Raw genomic sequence first — 16,510 nt, 5'->3', positions numbered from 1 at the left:
AAAACGCTGGGGTAAATCCTGTATGGAAGTGCACCAATAGAACAGCTGGAAAACGAGCGAGAAATACTTTAGAGTTCAGTGATCACTAACCTGGAATCTATCGCTGCTATAAAATTCGAGGGCCCTGGAAGAAACGGACAGTTAGAAGATGGACAGAGTCGAAGTCAATCTTGACTAAATAATAAGGTTGAGCGACGTATATGTGTGTATAGATGATATAGGCTAGTGTTGATACCCTGAAATCTGTTTCTAAGATGCCGAGCAAACTAAGCTTACTGTTGTGAAGTGACCCTTAGCAACAAGAGAAAGAGAACCGTGAGCACAGGTCAACCAACCACCGAGCGCTTTAATTTAAGAGCTATAGTTTCTCCTGTAAACAGGAAACAAAGCGTCCGATTACCTACGTGTGGAAGGCGTTCTATATTGCCTGTCAGATGAGTGAAATATAGGTGTAGGGTTAGTCTAGCGCATTCATGGTATGCATCTATACGTTGAATAAATAATCATGACATAACAGCAAACCTCCATATGCTTACTGTTTCATATTCCTTTTTTTAAATAAAATATTTCATAATAATTGAGAATCTATTTGAAATATGCAATTATAAGTAACTCAAATACATGTTTTTTTATTTGTATAAATACATTGTGTTGAATATGCAAATCTAACATTTATTCAAGCTATTAATAGCAAACATATAGTCTGCCCTCTAGGCCAAGTTTTCTGAGATTACACATTAGACCTATATTTCTTTTTAAACACTCAGTTGAATATCAACCTAGAAATATATATTTTTTTCGTATCTCGATTATAGAAAAATAATGCAAGAGGAAAGAGATTAATCAAAATATGTTAAAGCATACACAAATTAACAATCAAAAAAAGGCCTGCGCTACTTTGGAATATAAATTCCATTTTTTACACAAGGATAATTTATATTTAAAAAACATTGAAATACAAGTGCATTAGTAGCCTAACAGGAATGAGCAATATAGGCAATGTTTTTGTTTGTGTATTTATAAGTCAAAGTCAAGGCCTATGAATATTACATCATAAGATTCGTTGGCCTTACTCTGGGTGCCACTTCATGATGTGCAAATATTCTCAATGTCTCTTGTTATTTCTTTGGTTGGTGAGGGAAGACAGCCTTTACGGACGTTAGACTATCCATTTGAACTGAGGAAATGGAATATCAATATTTAAGATGTTATTTTCACTTTCATAATTTTGTGTTCATATCACATGAATTACTCACTGACTATATAGGCAGCAAAAGCCAAACACTTGACTGTATTAACATATTGGGATGATTACATTGGTGGTTTATCCTGTAGCCTAATTCATTGTTATGTATGATTCATAATCACAATATGAATATTATAACTTACCATTCCTGTGTAGTGCAACTCATAATTGCAATTCGTGGTGGTAGGGTAACCCTGTCTGTAGTTCCTGTGGAAGAGAGGGGGTTACCTTGCTATGTCATGTCAAACTTTCAGTCCAATAGGAAAGCTACTCTCTACAAACTCAAACTTTCATTGGCGGACCGAGCCTCGGGGAGAAGCAAAGTTTTGGAAGTCCGGCCCATGATTGTCTGGATTGAAATGTAAACCTGTCTCCGCTGCCATCAGGAAACACATCGCGGATTTGTCCTTCTCGCTACTATCGTAGTTTGGTTATCGCAGTAGCCTACCCGTGGCGGAGGAGAGCGAGGATTTGTGCTCCCCTAGACAGGTTTCCAGACACCAGCGAAACTGGACGCGGAACTGGACGGAAGGTATAACTCCGAGATCCCAATAATAATTTGTGGACTAAACGCAATGGGTAAGTTTATATGGAAACATTGTGTGCCGATGATAGAGTTAGTCTGTAACAGTCACTCGGCCCCGGGTATTCCTGCCTCAATTATGATTAGCCTATATTGCTTATAAGGCGATTGTATGGATACACCGAACAGTTGTTTTACGCTTCAGTTGGTTTTTACGATGGGATTTTCCAATTACCATTATTAGAAGCTGATTGGTAAAACTAGCCTATAGCATAGATATGCGTAAAACACATTTGTACTGCAACTGTATCTTGAAAGTAAAACACAACGGTATTACAATGTAGCAGTATATTATGGACAAACTAAAAAATGTGCGGGGTTTTTATGAGCGACTGAAGTCAGGACATGTTTTTATTTTCATCACACGCTAAATTGGGTTTTACGCATCTGTTTTGAGTGTATTATAAAGACATACATATTCTATATACATCCCAATACATTTAAGACAATCTCATATGCTGTAAATAAGCATTTAATTCGTCCTTAACCGGGTGGAAACAACATTGCAGACCGCATTAGCATTTAGGCATGATTAACAACACTAGTCATAATAGGGCATTGTTGTGATTACAGGCTACTACAGCTACAAGTTGTCTAACTTAAGATGTGTGTTTCATTTAGCTGTCTCTGTATATGTTTCCATGACACCAGAGCCAGCCTTCGGAGAGGTGAACCAGCTCGGCGGTGTTTTCGTCAACGGCAGACCGCTACCCAACGCCATCCGGCTGCGGATTGTAGAGCTCGCTCAGCTGGGCATCAGACCTTGCGACATCAGCAGACAGCTCCGGGTGTCCCACGGGTGCGTCAGCAAGATACTGGCCCGGTACAATGAGACCGGCTCTATACTCCCGGGAGCGATCGGGGGCAGCAAGCCACGGGTCACCACGCCGTCAGTGGTCAAGCACATACGGACATACAAGCAGAGGGACCCGGGTATTTTCGCATGGGAGATCCGAGACAGGCTACTGGCTGATGGCGTTTGTGACAAATTTAATCTACCATCTGTGAGCTCCATCAGTCGGATCCTCCGCAACAAGATTGGCAATCTATCCCAGCAGAGCCAGTATGAGTCCAGCAAGCAGTCGTCTCACCAACCACCTCAACCAACGCTCCCATACAACCACATATACTCGTATCCGACCCCCATCGGAGCCTCTGGAACCAAAGTACCGACTCCCCCAGGCATGCACTCCCTCCCTGGACACATGGCTATGCACAGGATATGGCCCTCATCGCACTCGGTAACAGATATTCTGGGGATTCGGTCGATAACAGAGCAACAAAGTAAGCATGATTTTTACTTTGGTACATGGGCAAAGAATTTGCATTTGTTAATGGTTAAAATAAATAGCAAAACGCATGGGTCAGCAGGGGCACCCTGCGCGTGTGCGTACTTTGCGTGTCTGCGTGTGTACTTGCGTGTAGTGGGCCTTGTCGCAAGGTAGGCAGATGTGTAACTTTTTTAATTTTGAGTTCTGCAGTTTTTTTTATCAGGATCATTATTCTACTAATGAAATATAAAATAGTGAACGAAGTGCGAAAATGTATTGGCTTTCTAAGTTAGAGATGTGTTATTTGCTAGAACCGGTAAGTGCCTGTATTGGTAACGTTTAGTTCCTAGTTCAAACGGTTGCATTAAAACAGATGGTTGAAGGAAGGCTTGGGGCGGATGTGGAATATTAGTGGGATAACGAAGGGAAGGCGCAGCGGTGCACGAGGAGATGAACTCAAATCAAAATGAGGTGTTCAAAGCTTTGCCATGTCTTGCAGCCACACATTTAGTTCTTGCCTTGCTTCAAATTCACACGCCTGCAATGCAGTTTCACATGTTTTTAGACTATCATAATGCTCCAATAGGCTAAACGGGCTATATTGAACTAGGCTACCGAAGGCCTGTGTTGTTGTGTAAAAGGCCCTATCTCAGTTTAGAGAACTTGTTTTTGTTAGTTACAGTCATGATTGGACAGTTCGTTTTCGCCATGTTACCACAAATACTATTATGTTTTGGAAACAATATAGCCTAAATAAATATGACCTTCAACAAATAAAAAATACATGGCTTTTCTTGTGAATAAGATTTTAGGGACAACGTTTTTTGTTTCAGCTAGGAAAGTGTAAGATGTCAGTCGACCGCCTATGCGCATGTCATAACTGTGCATCTGTCAGAAGACGCTCTTGCATCTCACCGCCTTGTAGGATAGAAACATGCCACTCTCCCTAGAGCTTGTATAATAGAACTCTTTAGATATCAGAGGCCGCGGCCATTCCATGTCTTAATTTAACTCCGACAATCTAAACAACAAGGCTTCGCCCCTCAAACGCAGCACAAATCTTCAAGCCGAACAAGAAATCCCGGGGAGGAATGTGTTCTCAAAGAATGCCTTTATAAACAATTTATGCATTTCCAAATTATTAGCAGATGTTTGCGGCAGGTTTTGAAAGCCGAAATAAGTATAATGTACACTGAATGACGTGAGGCCTTTTAGCGCCACGATTACTTCGCCAGCCTCGAGACTCCGGTTTTAATTTAGAAAAACTTGACTATGATATGGCCTATTATAGATCTGCTGTTGGGTTTACACAACAACATGGAGTGAATACTCAATACAGTAGGCCTATTCTAAGACAAAGAGCGTAAAAAATATCACTAAGACGCAAATGGCGAGTACAGGCCTCATGCGTAAAACAATAGGCTTAGCGTAAAACTATAGGCTATGCGTAAAAAAATATATGAGTTGCATTTGGAATATGGCGATATTTTGAAAGGCATTGGTCATCAAATGGCACTGTCACACACACACACACACACACACACACACACACACACACACACACACACACACACACACACACACACACAGACACACACACACACACACACGACTCCAAGCCAGGCCTACCGCTCCATCAAGAACGGAAGATAACATACATCCTCCCTCGAAATAACCTAAGACAGCTTTATGTCAGCGAATGATTATTTAAGAAAAATACCCTAAAAAAAGACCCCAACCCAACCCAACCTTCAACAAATATTTTAACAAATGTCTTTATGCACAAAACAGACAACTACAAGTAAAACTTGATTTGTTGAAAGAAAGTAAAGTGGGTCGAGAAAAAAATAATCGATTCAGTGGTCTTCTCAAGTTACAACACTGGTGGGCTTACTTTTCCTATTCTAAACTCTGGGAACCGTGTATAATATAATATCCATCACGTTCAAAGGGGGAACGGTTCAAGTAAATCTAATTTGTCCCCACAGGAAGACGGGCTTGGTTAAATGTTCCTGACCATTACACGAAAGAATCGTCTTACTGCATTCCTTTTAGCAATGAGCTGCTTCGGTTTGATCAGTAGGCTAAGGCAAAACCACACACATATACGGGGTTTCCAGGGTTCTGAGGAATTACTTCAGATCATGTAAATAGAGAAATGACTAGGACTAGGCGCCCTCTGCACAAAGCGAGTCTGCCTAATTCAGATTTGTCTAAACAGATGCAGAAACGCCTTTTAAGACAACCATAGCCCTAGCCATTTCTCTATTTACATGGTCGGATCTGAAGTCATTCCTTTTCAAGTATTCGTCGTATTTTTGCAGGATAACTTTTAGTCGGGGGTTTTGCTAAAAAAGCTGTATAGTTTTGAGGTGAGATGAATTCCTACAATAGATGGGAGTGGTAGCGTGAAGTCTCTTCAGTTCATCTCCTCTGACTTCCCTCTCCTCTGTCTCTGTGTCTCTTTGCTTTGCTCCATGCAGTTAGTAACGGTTCGTCCTTTCCCAGCGCCAAACTAGAAGAATGGAGTGTTATAAACAGAACACATTTTCTGCCATCAGCAAGTTCTCAACTAGTCAATGGCGTGCAGCATAAACCACCGCATTCTATAGAACCTGAAGCAAAATGCACACAGGTAAAAGGAAACACCTCCTTTTCTATAGAATTCCATCCTTATCTATCTTTAGCCTAATTTATGTTAATCACAAGGTCAAGTACAATATGATGACCTTCAAGTTTAGTGTCTCACACTTATTGTATAATCAATATACGAGTTGAGTATGCTTTCTTGGTGCTTTCAATCATATTGACACGCTAACTCCTTCTCTGGAGGTGGGCGGTATGCCTCTAGACAAGGCACCGACCACCGCATAGGCTACTGTGGCTGGTTCTATTCGGCTACATAGGGCTACCGTGCTGTAAGATTGCTATTACATATTGTACTTTTGTGTCCATCACTGGCATATGATTGATTCAGTTCTGTGACAAATTAACCAATAACCTGGAACCTCCGGACCCATACATTTCCTTGCAGGTGATGGATGTTGACATCTTGACATACAGTGCCTTCGGGAAGTATTCAGACCACATTCTGTTACATTACAATCTTATTCAATTTTTTTTGTTGAACATTCCATAATCTACATACAATACCCCATAATGACAAAGTGAAAACAGTTTTTTATTTTTTTTATTTTAGCAAATGTATTACAAATAATAAACATAAATACATAATAAAAATAATAAACAGAAATACTTGATTTACATAAGTATTCAGACCTTTTGCTATGTGACTCGAAATTGAGCTCTGGTGCATCCGGTTTCCATTGATCATCCTTGAGATGTTTGTACAACTTGATTGGAGTTCAACTGTGGTAAATTAAATTGATTGGACATGATTTGGAAAGGCACACACCTGTCTATATAAGGTCCCTCAGTTGACAGGGCATGTCAGAGCAAAAACCAAGCAATTAGGTCGAAGGAATTGTCCGTAGAGCTCCGAGACAGGATTGTGTCGAGGCACAGATCTAGGGAAGGGTACCAACAAATGTCTGCAGCATTGAAGGTCCCCAAAAACACAGTGGCCTCCATCATTCTTAAATGGAAGAAGTTTGGAACCACCAATACTCTTCCTAAAGCTGGCCACCCGGCTAAACTGAGCAATCGGGGAGAAGAGGTGACCAAGAACCCAATGGTCACTCTGACAGAGCTCTAGAGTTCCTCTGTGGAGATGGGAGAAACTTCCAGAAGGACAACCATTTCTGCAACACTCTACCAAGCAGGCATTTATGGTAGTGGCCAGAAGGAAGCCACTTTTCAGTAAAAAGCACATGACAGCCCTCTTGGAGTTTGCCAAAAGGCACCTAAAGATTCTCATTCCAGAAGAAACAAGATTCTCTGGTCTGATGAAACCAAGCTTGAACTCTTTGGCCTAAATGCCAAGTGTCATTCACGTCTAGAGGAAACCTGGCAACATCAATACGGTGAAGCGTGGTGGTGGCTGCATCATGCTGTTTGGATGTTTGTCAGCGGCAGCGACTGGGAGACTAGTCAGGATAGGGGCAAAGATGAACAGAGCGAAGTACAGAGAGATCCTTGATGAAAACCTGCTCCAGAGTGCTCAGGACGTCAGACTGGGGGAAGGTTCAACTTCCAACAGGACAATGACCCTAAGCACACAGCCAAAACAATGCAGGGGTGGCTTCGGGACAAGTCTCTAAATGTCCTTGAGTGGCCCAGCCAGAGCCCGGACATGAACCTGATCAAACATCTCTGGAGAGACCTGAAAATAGCTGTGCAGCGACGCTCCCCATCCAACCTGATAGAGCTTAAGAGGATCTGCAGAGAAGAATGAGACAAAGTCCCAAAATACAGGTGTGCCAAGCTTGCAGCGTCATACCCAACAAGACTCGATGCTGTAATCGCTGCCAAAGGTGCTTCAACAAAGTGCTGAATAAAGGGTCTGAATACTTATGTAAATGTGATGTGTCTGATTTTTAAAAAACATTTGCAAAAATGTCTAAAAACCTATTTTACTTTGTCATTATGGAGTATTGTGTGTAGATTGACGAAGGAAAAAACGATTTAATCAATTTTAGAATAAGGCTGTAATGTAACAAAACGTGGAAAAATATCAAGGGGTCTGAATACCTTCCGAGGGCACTGTGTATGATGCATTGAAAAGCTCAATGGCGGTCGTTAGCGTAGCACGCCAAATGTGCATTTGAATAGACCAACTTTTCCGTACTAAAAAATATTGCAGTCAGAGTGCAGTATAACTGCAGTACACTGCAGTATAACTGCAGCATGCTGAAAATACTGCATCCAAACTAACACCGTTTTTTTTACTGCAGTAATTTTTCAGTGTTACTGTCAGTTAGAGTGCAGTTAGAGTGCAGTTACTGCAGTTGTCAAACTGCTAAAAAAAAATGGAAGGGTTGTAGAGTTCTGTTTGAATGAAACTTTAAATATAGCGATATTCCATAGCCAAATGTTGTATGGGGGTAACACATTTAATTAGCACATTTTTTCAGCAAAAGCTTGTTATTTTGTACTTTGCAGCCACTTGCCTTTATCTTATAAGATTTAGGGATATCAATGAAGAAAAATAAACTAGACTTCTCAAGTCCCTATATTTTCTACCAGTTAACTTGACCAGAGGAAACAAGTCATCTTGCTGACGTTGATTTGCATCATTGAACGGCAGGTATCCTAGTGGTTAGCGCGTTGTTGCTGGATCCTATCCCCGAGCTAACAAGGTAAAAATCTGTCGTTCTGCCCCTGAACAAGGCAGTTAACCCACTGTTGTCCGGTAGGCCGTCATTGTAAATACGAGTTTGTTCTTAAAAATAAATTGGACAGGTTTCTACATGAATATTATATTTTCATTCAAGAAGAGAAAATCAATTGGCACAAAACAGAAAGACACACCTATTGACAGACTAAGATAATCATAACAATCATCGGAGAATTAAAAAAATATATATTTTATTTTTGTGTGTAATTGTTGTATATTTTATGCTGACTTCCTAATTGCATGGCATTTCCGTATTGTCTTAACCAACGTGCTATAATGACTAATATTAGGCCTAATGTAAATGAATAACAAGACTGGTTTAAATAATTCAAACGTAATGACACGTTTATATATTTTGGCCAGGGTACTAGGCTACATTTATGTTAACAATTAACCTCCAATAATGATTTGCACGCTGATCTAATAGAAGTTGAAAGGTATTGCTGAAATTGTGGGTAAATTTCATCGACGCTTATCCCACTAATAGGCCTAGTCGAATAACATATGATATTTTTTGTGTGTATAAACGTATTTTAATTCCAAAAGTTTCACAAAGAACATCTCACTAAACTCGGTGTTAGTCTTGTGTTAGAAAATATGGTGCATTTTATGTTGGATAATATATCGACTGCAAGGGTGCAAACAACGTGTGAGGTGGAGGACACAGAGTGTGAGTGCGAGCGTGCATGAGTGATATAGTATGTGTGAGCGAGGAAGTGAGAGGGGGAGGCATGCGTACTTCGTTTGATATATCGTCGGGGGCACGCGAGATAATGCCAAAACGAATCCCGGGGTCTTGACGCCCATAACGCCTAGTGGAAAAAGGCCCACGGACCTTTTCAAATTGTATAATGTGAAGTGAATTGATCGATATTCAAGTATGGTGTTGTCAAATGTATGTGATGTTTTGTTGTTTATACATGCAGCATTGAAACCACCCTTGAGACCAAAAGACTGGCGAGTTATTATCAGTTGATGATACATGGAGACCTCGATTTTTTCAATAGATTACCGTTTGATGCATCAACGGGGACAAATTATGCAGAAAAACACATGCGGTGGTGATATAACTCGTTCGGATAAAAAAAAAAATGTATGCCTAATGCCTTTTTCAGATAGTCTATACATGGCATAATCAGCCATAGGTCAAGTTATTTTTTAGATTATTACTTTCTTTTCTTTTCTTTTATTTAGTTTTGAGATGTTGTATGTCAAAGTCTGATCTAAAGCCATCATCAGAATATAAGAACTACTTATAATACGAGACATTTGAAACTATATGGATTGCAATTCGTGCGGTTTTAATCGATTCGAACGCCCCATTTTCAAAGTGTGGCTTTCTCTGCGTGCAACAGGCTGCTATGGGCCTATAGTTGTCAACGGGACTTCATTTGATGATGATAAACTAGGCCTACTGATGTACTAAATCCTTTCAAATTGGGGCATATAGACCCATATTTAAAAGCACTATACACACTGCAGTCGGCACGCACTTTCAAAACACAACGGAACACGCCCGCCCTCTCCCTACCCACATCGACAGTCCCCCTTATAATAAAAGTAGACTTCTGGCGACTGAATTAAGGAGTGGGGATTTCAAAAAGCTGAAGAATTCATTATGTCCAAATAAAACTTTTGCTAAAATAATGTTGTTTTTTCTTTGTTCAAGTGTCAGCGAACAGGCTATGCAACTGCAATGGCACAGCTATTTACTGATGAGAAACATGAATAAATAACTCCTTCCCAATGACAGGTCAATGAAGCATGTATAGATTAATAACAAATATTATATACATTTTTTTATCGAACCCACACGCAAACATTTGAAAATAATCAAAAACATTTACAATGAATTCAAGATGTATACCATTTTTTTTGGCTACAGTACATGCATGCAGTGCCTGACGTTCTCTTAACCGTAGGCCTACTTGAGTTGTCCCAGTCACGCGCCCACGGGGCAGGGTGTATCATGTCACCCTTTGGAAAAATAATTGGATCATTACATTTCAATTTAAGGTAACTACACGCATATTCACAAACAACGCCGGCGGCTCGGATGTAATCTTTAAATGCCTTTCTTACGTGCCAGTAGTCCAGAGTCTATAGGATCGTTTTCATCAGACATAATAGCAACATAGCAAAGACCATTAGGTTTTGACTGACATGTTGGATACGACGGCATTTTCCCTACAATTCTGATTTATTAGCCTATTAGGCTAAACCATTTTATGCATTTCAATATGGTCTACTGTTGTCTAAATACCTCGAGATTGGATTAGAATAAATATGATAAAATATGTATTATTGTTATTTCAATGATCCTCATCTGTCGGCCTATTCAGTGGGCGCCTATTCCAATTTAAATTTCCTTTATCTGTCAATACAGGCTATTTGCGATTAATCTCAGGTATGCCGTCTTGTATAACATAATGGCATGAAAACGATAAACAAAAATAAAGTGAATTATGTAACGAAATAAAAAACTAGAATTCAATTGGTAATCTTGCCTTTTTCCATTTGACAGAATTGACTGTAGACTGATAGCCATTAAAATAACTATTGAGAGCCACAAACAAGCAAGTCTGACTTCACATTTAATACTTATGAATAAAGGAGGGGGAAAAAAAGTTGGCCTATACGAAGAACAAGTCGTGTAGAATATCAGGATTCGATAAAACTGAATTTATTCATGTGACGTGTGCATATTGATTTATCAATATCCAACACCGGGAAAATAATTGTACCAAATGAAGATATGTGCAACATGGGCTATGTAGGCTAGGCTACTTTATTAACTATTTTATTAGCTTTAAAATCATTTCAATATCTTGAAAAAACAAAACTTAAATTAAAGGCTATGTAGGCCTATGGAAAACATTCAGTAGGAGAACATTATATAGGTTAACCGTAAACTAAAATGCCATGATGTAAGTAGGCCAACGGCATTTTGCTTCGTGATATACAAAACATCCCTTAAATATAGGCCTAGGGTCCGTAAAAACTAAAAGCGTTTAGAATCTGAGTAATGCACGCGCATCGTCATGACTGTAAATGTCCATCGAAAGAAAAAATAATATAGGCATTGGGTCTTATGTCGAGGAATTCCTGGCCAAATACTATACAGCAACGAAAATGATCTCTCTTCCGCAGAAACCATTCTGATTCCCATAAGTCATAGAATAGACCACACATGGATATAATATCTAAGGCAAAGTGTTGAAACAATTTGGTGAATTCTCAAAGTTATTTTTTGTCATGGTTCCAAAACGTTGCTCATGCTTGTTTAACCCTCTGTACATTTCTTTCCCCTTTCTCTTGTTCATTTCTGTCATCCCACATCTCCTCTCTCCTCCCTCTCAACAAAACCTACACTTCTCCAAATACCTATTTTATTCTGTCCACGTTCACCCTCTCTTCTCCTATCTCACCTGTCACCTCTCTACCGTTAACCTACAGTACAGTACATTTTAGCTCAACCCTAAGCCTCACCATAACTCTCACTTCTCCCTTTCTCCTTTTCCTCATCTCTCTCCAGTCCCCTTCCCTCGATGACCACCTACACCACATTTCCCTAATGCCTCTTCTCCTCCCCTTCTGTCTCTCTCCTCTCTCTCTACCTCTACCTCTACCTCTCTGTAACCTGTTCTCTCTCTCTACCTCTACCTCTGTCTAACCTGGTCTTTCCTCTCTCTGTAACCTGTTCTCTCTCTCTACCTCTCTCTCTCTCTCTCTCTCTCTACCTCTACCTCTCTGTAACCTGTTCTCTCTCTCTACCTCTACCTCTCTGTAACCTGTTCTCTCTCTCTCTCTCTACCTCTCTGTAACCTGTTCTCTCTCTCTACCTCTACGTAACCTGTTCTCTCTCTCTACCTCTACCTCTCTGTAACCTGTTCTCTCTCTCTCTCTACCTCTACCTCTATGTAACCTGTTCTCTCTCTTTACCTCTACCTCTCTGTAACCTGTTCTCTCTCTCTCTCTCTCTCTCTCTCTACCTCTACCTCTCTGTAACCTGTTCTCTCTCTCTCTCTACCTCTACCTCTCTGTAACCTGTTCTCTCTCTCTCTCTACCTCTACCTCTCTGTAACCTGTTCTCTCTCTCTCTCTCTCTACCTCTACCTCTACCTCTCTGTAACCTGTTCTCTCTACCTCTACCTCTCTGTAACCTGTTCTCTCTCCCTCTACCTCTATCTCTCTGTAACCTGTTCTCTCTCTACATCTACCTCTCTGTAACCTGTTCTCTCTCTCTCTCTACCTCTACCTCTACCTCTGTAACCTGTTCTCTCTACTTCTACCTCTCTCTAACCTGTTCTCTCTCTACATCTACCTCTCTGTAACCTGTTCTCTCTCTCTACCTCTACCTCTCTGTAACCTGTTCTCTCTCTCTACCTCTAGCTCTCTGTAACCTGTTCTCTCTCTCTACCTCTCTGTAACCTGCCCCCCCCCTCTCTCTCCCTCTCTCTCTCTCTCTCTCTCTCTACGCTGGTCTCTCTCTACCTCAGTCTAACCAGGTCTCTCCTCTCTCTACCTGACTCTACCTCTGTCTAACCTGGTCTCTCCTCTCTCTACCTCACTCTCTCTCTCTCTCTCTACCTCACTCTCCCAGTCTAACCTAGTCTCTCCTCTCTCTAACTGACTCTACCTCTGTTTAACCAGGTCTCTCCTCTCTCTCTACCTCACTCTACCTCTGTCTAACCTGGTCTCTCCTCTCTCTACCTCTCTCTTTCTACCTAGCTCTATCTCAGTCTAACCTGGTCTCTCTCTCTCTACCTCACTCTACCTGACTCTACCTCTATCTAACCTGGTCTCTCCTCTCTCTCTCTAGCTCACTCTACCTTAGTTTAACCTGGTCTCTCTCTCTCTACCTGACTCTACCTCTATCTAACCTGGTCTCTCCTCTCTCTCTCTACCTCACTCTATCGCTGTCTAACCAGGTCTCTTCTCTCTCTACCTTACTCTACCTCTGTCTAACATGATCTCTCTCTACCGCACTCTAACTCAGTCTAACCTGGTCACTCTCTCTCTACCTGACTCTACCTGACTCTAACTCTATCTAACCAGGTCTCTCTCCACTTTCTCTAACTCAGTCTAACCTAGTCTCTCCTCTCTCTACCTCACTCTACCTCAGTCTAACCTGGTCTCTCCTATCTCTACCTGACTCTACCTGACTCTAACTTTATCTAACCTGGTCTCTCTCCTCTTTCTCTAACTCTGTCTAACCTGGTCTCTCTCCTCTTTCTCTAACTCTGTCTAACCAGGTCTCTCTCCTCTTTCTCTAACTCTGTCTAACCAGGTCTCTCTCCTCTTTCTCTAACTCTGTCTAACCAGGTCTCTCTCCTCTTTCTCTAACTCTGTCTAACCTGGTCTCTCTCCTCTTTCTCCAACTCTGTCTAACCTGGTGTCTCTCCTCTTTCTCTAACTCTGTTTAACCAGGTCTCTCTCCTCTTTCTCTAACTCTGTCTAACCAGGTCTCTCTCCTCTTTCTCTAACTCTGTCTAACCTGGTCTCTCTCCTCTTTCTCTCTCTGTCTAACCTGGTCTCTCTCCTCTTTCTCTAACTCTGTCTAACCAGGTCTCTCTCCTCTTTCTCTAACTCTGTCTAACCAGGTCTCTCTCCTCTTTCTCTAACTCTGTCTAACCAGGTCTCTCTCCTCTTTCTCTAACTCTGTCTAACCAGGTCTCTCTCCTCTTTCTCTAACTCTGTCTAACCAGGTCTCTCTCCTCTTTCTCTAACTCTGTCTAACCAGGTCTCTCTCATCTTTCTCTAACCCTGTCTAACCAGGTCTCTCTCCTCTTTCTCTAACCCTGTCTAACCAGGTCTCTCTCCTCTTTCTCTAACTCTGTCTAACCAGGTCTCTCTCCTCTTTCTCTAACTCTGTCTAACCAGGTCTCTCTCCTCTTTATCTAACTCTGTCTAACCAGGTCTCTCTCCTCTTTCTCTAACTCTGTCTAACCAGGTCTCTCTCCTCTTTCTCTAACTCTGTCTAACCAGGTCTCTCTCCTCTTTCTCTAACCCTGTCTAACCAGGTCTCTCTCCTCTTTCTCTAACCCTGTCTAACCAGGTCTCTCTCCTCTTTCTCTAACTCTGTCTAACCAGGTCTCTCTCATCTTTCTCTAACCCTGTCTAACCAGGTCTCTCTCCTCTTTCTCTAACCCTGTCTAACCAGGTCTCTCTCCTCTTTCTCTAACTCTGTCTAACCAGGTCTCTCTCCTCTTTCTCTAACTCTGTCTAACCAGGTCTCTCTCCTCTTTATCTAACTCTGTCTAACCAGGTCTCTCTCCTCTTTCTCTAACTCTGTCTAACCAGGTCTCTCTCCTCTTTCTCTAACTCTGTCTAACCAGGTCTCTCTCCTCTTTCTCTAACCCTGTCTAACCAGGTCTCTCTCCTCTTTCTCTAACCCTGTCTAACCAGGTCTCTCTCCTCTTTCTCTAACTCTGTCTAACCAGGTCTCTCCTTTCTCGCTGGTCCTCACTCCACCTCTGTCTAATCTGGTCTCCCTGTGTCTCTATCTATCTCTCTCTCTCTGACACAAAGTGTCTTGCCCAAGCACAGTGAACCGTTATGTCGCTCTCTACCTACCTCACCTTGTTTCTCTCCTCCCTATCTATTGTCTCACCATCTCTCTCCCCTCTCTCTCTCCCCTCTCTCTCCCTTCTCCCTGACAGATGCAGAGTGGTTTTCCCACAGTGAACAGTTATGTCACAGCGCCCAGTATCCCGGCCTACCCCCCCCCCACCCCAGTGTCGCCCTACATGGGGTACAGCGCCACCACGTCGGCCTATGTGACCGGTCCCACATGGCAGCCGCCCAGTGGCAGTGCTCTCTCTCACCACAGCTGTGACAATATTGCCTCCTCGCTGGCCTTCAAGGGTATGACAGCCCACCACCGTGACACACTCCACCCCCACACCGTCAGCGCCTCAGCACTGTAGAACACAGGCAGACGGGCGAATGGACGGACGGAGAGACAGAGGTGGGAGAGAGAGAGGGAAGAAGAGGGGGAGAAGAACAGACAGACGGGCAGATTGAGAGAAAAGAGGATGACAGAAGGAGAAATGGAGAGATGAGTCCTCTCTTACGATGGGTCCCGTGTCAGCTCATCACAAACAATCACCTCTCTGTATTTAGATGAAGGACCTCACCGAGGAGAAATATCAATCACAACATTCTCTTCCTTATAACATGGTGTGGAGAACTCAAGTTAACACACCGTTAAAGACAGGACATGGAAGGAAAGGTTTGCCACACTTTCTACAGTATCTACAGACATGACACTGTCTGTTTGTTGTCCAGCAGACAGCTCACGGGACAGGTCAGGTCAGGTGTATTGAAGGACTGACTGACTGACTGACTGGGGATGGGGGACATTGTGCCATCCTCATCAACAGCTTGTCTCTTAAACCCATTTTTGAACACTTCTCTGCAAATGTTATTAGAGACAAGGGGCTAAAGCAGGCTGTGACGATCTAAACCAGCAGGAAAACAACGGTTTGCATTTAAGTGTTTCAGGGTGAAATCAACTGCCATTATTTTGGATGTTTGTATTTTTTCTTTTTTGTTTGTGTTCTGTGTTTTTTTATAAACTCAACAGTCTCAATATTGAACATTGTTTTTTCACTTCTCAACTTAAATGTAATGCAACGCTTCAGAGAAGTTATCCTAATGTTTATTTATTAGACTGACTAAGGTACTGCGGTTAAACAAAGTGCAGTTATTACATCATATGGGGAACGTTCCCTAATGTTTAAGACTACATTATGGTAGAACAGTAAAAAGCTGCAGTTCCAAAACATGCACAATGAAATTGAATGTATCTGAATTAAAATAATTGTTTGGATTGTTACCTGATTTTTCTGAATTGTAGCGGTTGTTTCAGAAACCTTAGAAACTCAAGTGAAAGTAGTATTATTTGTTAGGCTATTTGTTAGGCTATTTGTTTGGCTATCTGTTAGGCTACAACTTTAGCATCAGAATGGCATAAAATCTACAATAGGGTATTTACAATAACTTCTCAATACAACACATTCTGTGCGTGTTACTTATTGTTGCCAACTTAATGTTCGCTTGACATGAAAGAAAAATGTTGCGTAGGGATGTCATGGCTGGGTGGTTTACTC

The 16,510-nt window shown here is 41.6% G+C and overlaps 1 protein-coding gene across 2 annotated transcripts; it reads left to right on the top strand.

Annotated features, from left to right (window-relative positions):
• The first annotated feature begins 1,611 nt into the window (after window positions 1-1,611).
• Window positions 1,612-16,236, top strand: LOC110505835 (paired box protein Pax-9). Of its 2 annotated transcripts, XM_021585289.2 has the most exons (4): window positions 1,612-1,825; window positions 2,451-3,113; window positions 5,584-5,735; window positions 15,059-16,236. In XM_021585289.2, the coding sequence occupies exons 1-4, from the start codon at window positions 1,822-1,824 to the stop codon at window positions 15,323-15,325; spliced, it is 1,086 nt and encodes a 361-aa protein (XP_021440964.2). In that variant the 5' UTR covers window positions 1,612-1,821; the 3' UTR covers window positions 15,326-16,236. The 2 variants fall into 2 exon arrangements, with proteins under 2 accessions (XP_021440964.2, XP_021440966.1); XM_021585291.2 differs by lacking the exon at window positions 5,584-5,735 and having other exon boundaries at window positions 1,613-1,825; window positions 2,451-3,070.
• The last annotated feature ends 274 nt before the right edge of the window (window positions 16,237-16,510 follow it).

This window comes from Oncorhynchus mykiss, chromosome 25, assembly GCF_013265735.2.
Source record: "Oncorhynchus mykiss isolate Arlee chromosome 25, USDA_OmykA_1.1, whole genome shotgun sequence".
NCBI classification, from domain to species: domain Eukaryota; kingdom Metazoa; phylum Chordata; class Actinopteri; order Salmoniformes; family Salmonidae; genus Oncorhynchus; species Oncorhynchus mykiss.
Note: the sequence above shows the minus strand (reverse complement) of the source record. Positions and strands in the feature narration are given on the sequence as shown.

Bases quoted from the DNA above. Each gene is read 5' to 3' on its own strand.
- LOC110505835 (XM_021585289.2), top strand. The intron at 3,114-5,583 runs GTAAGCATGATT...TGCTCCATGCAG, and splicing joins GTCGATAACAGAGCAACAAA to TTAGTAACGGTTCGTCCTTT. The intron at 5,736-15,058 runs GTAAAAGGAAAC...TCTCCCTGACAG, and splicing joins CTGAAGCAAAATGCACACAG to ATGCAGAGTGGTTTTCCCAC.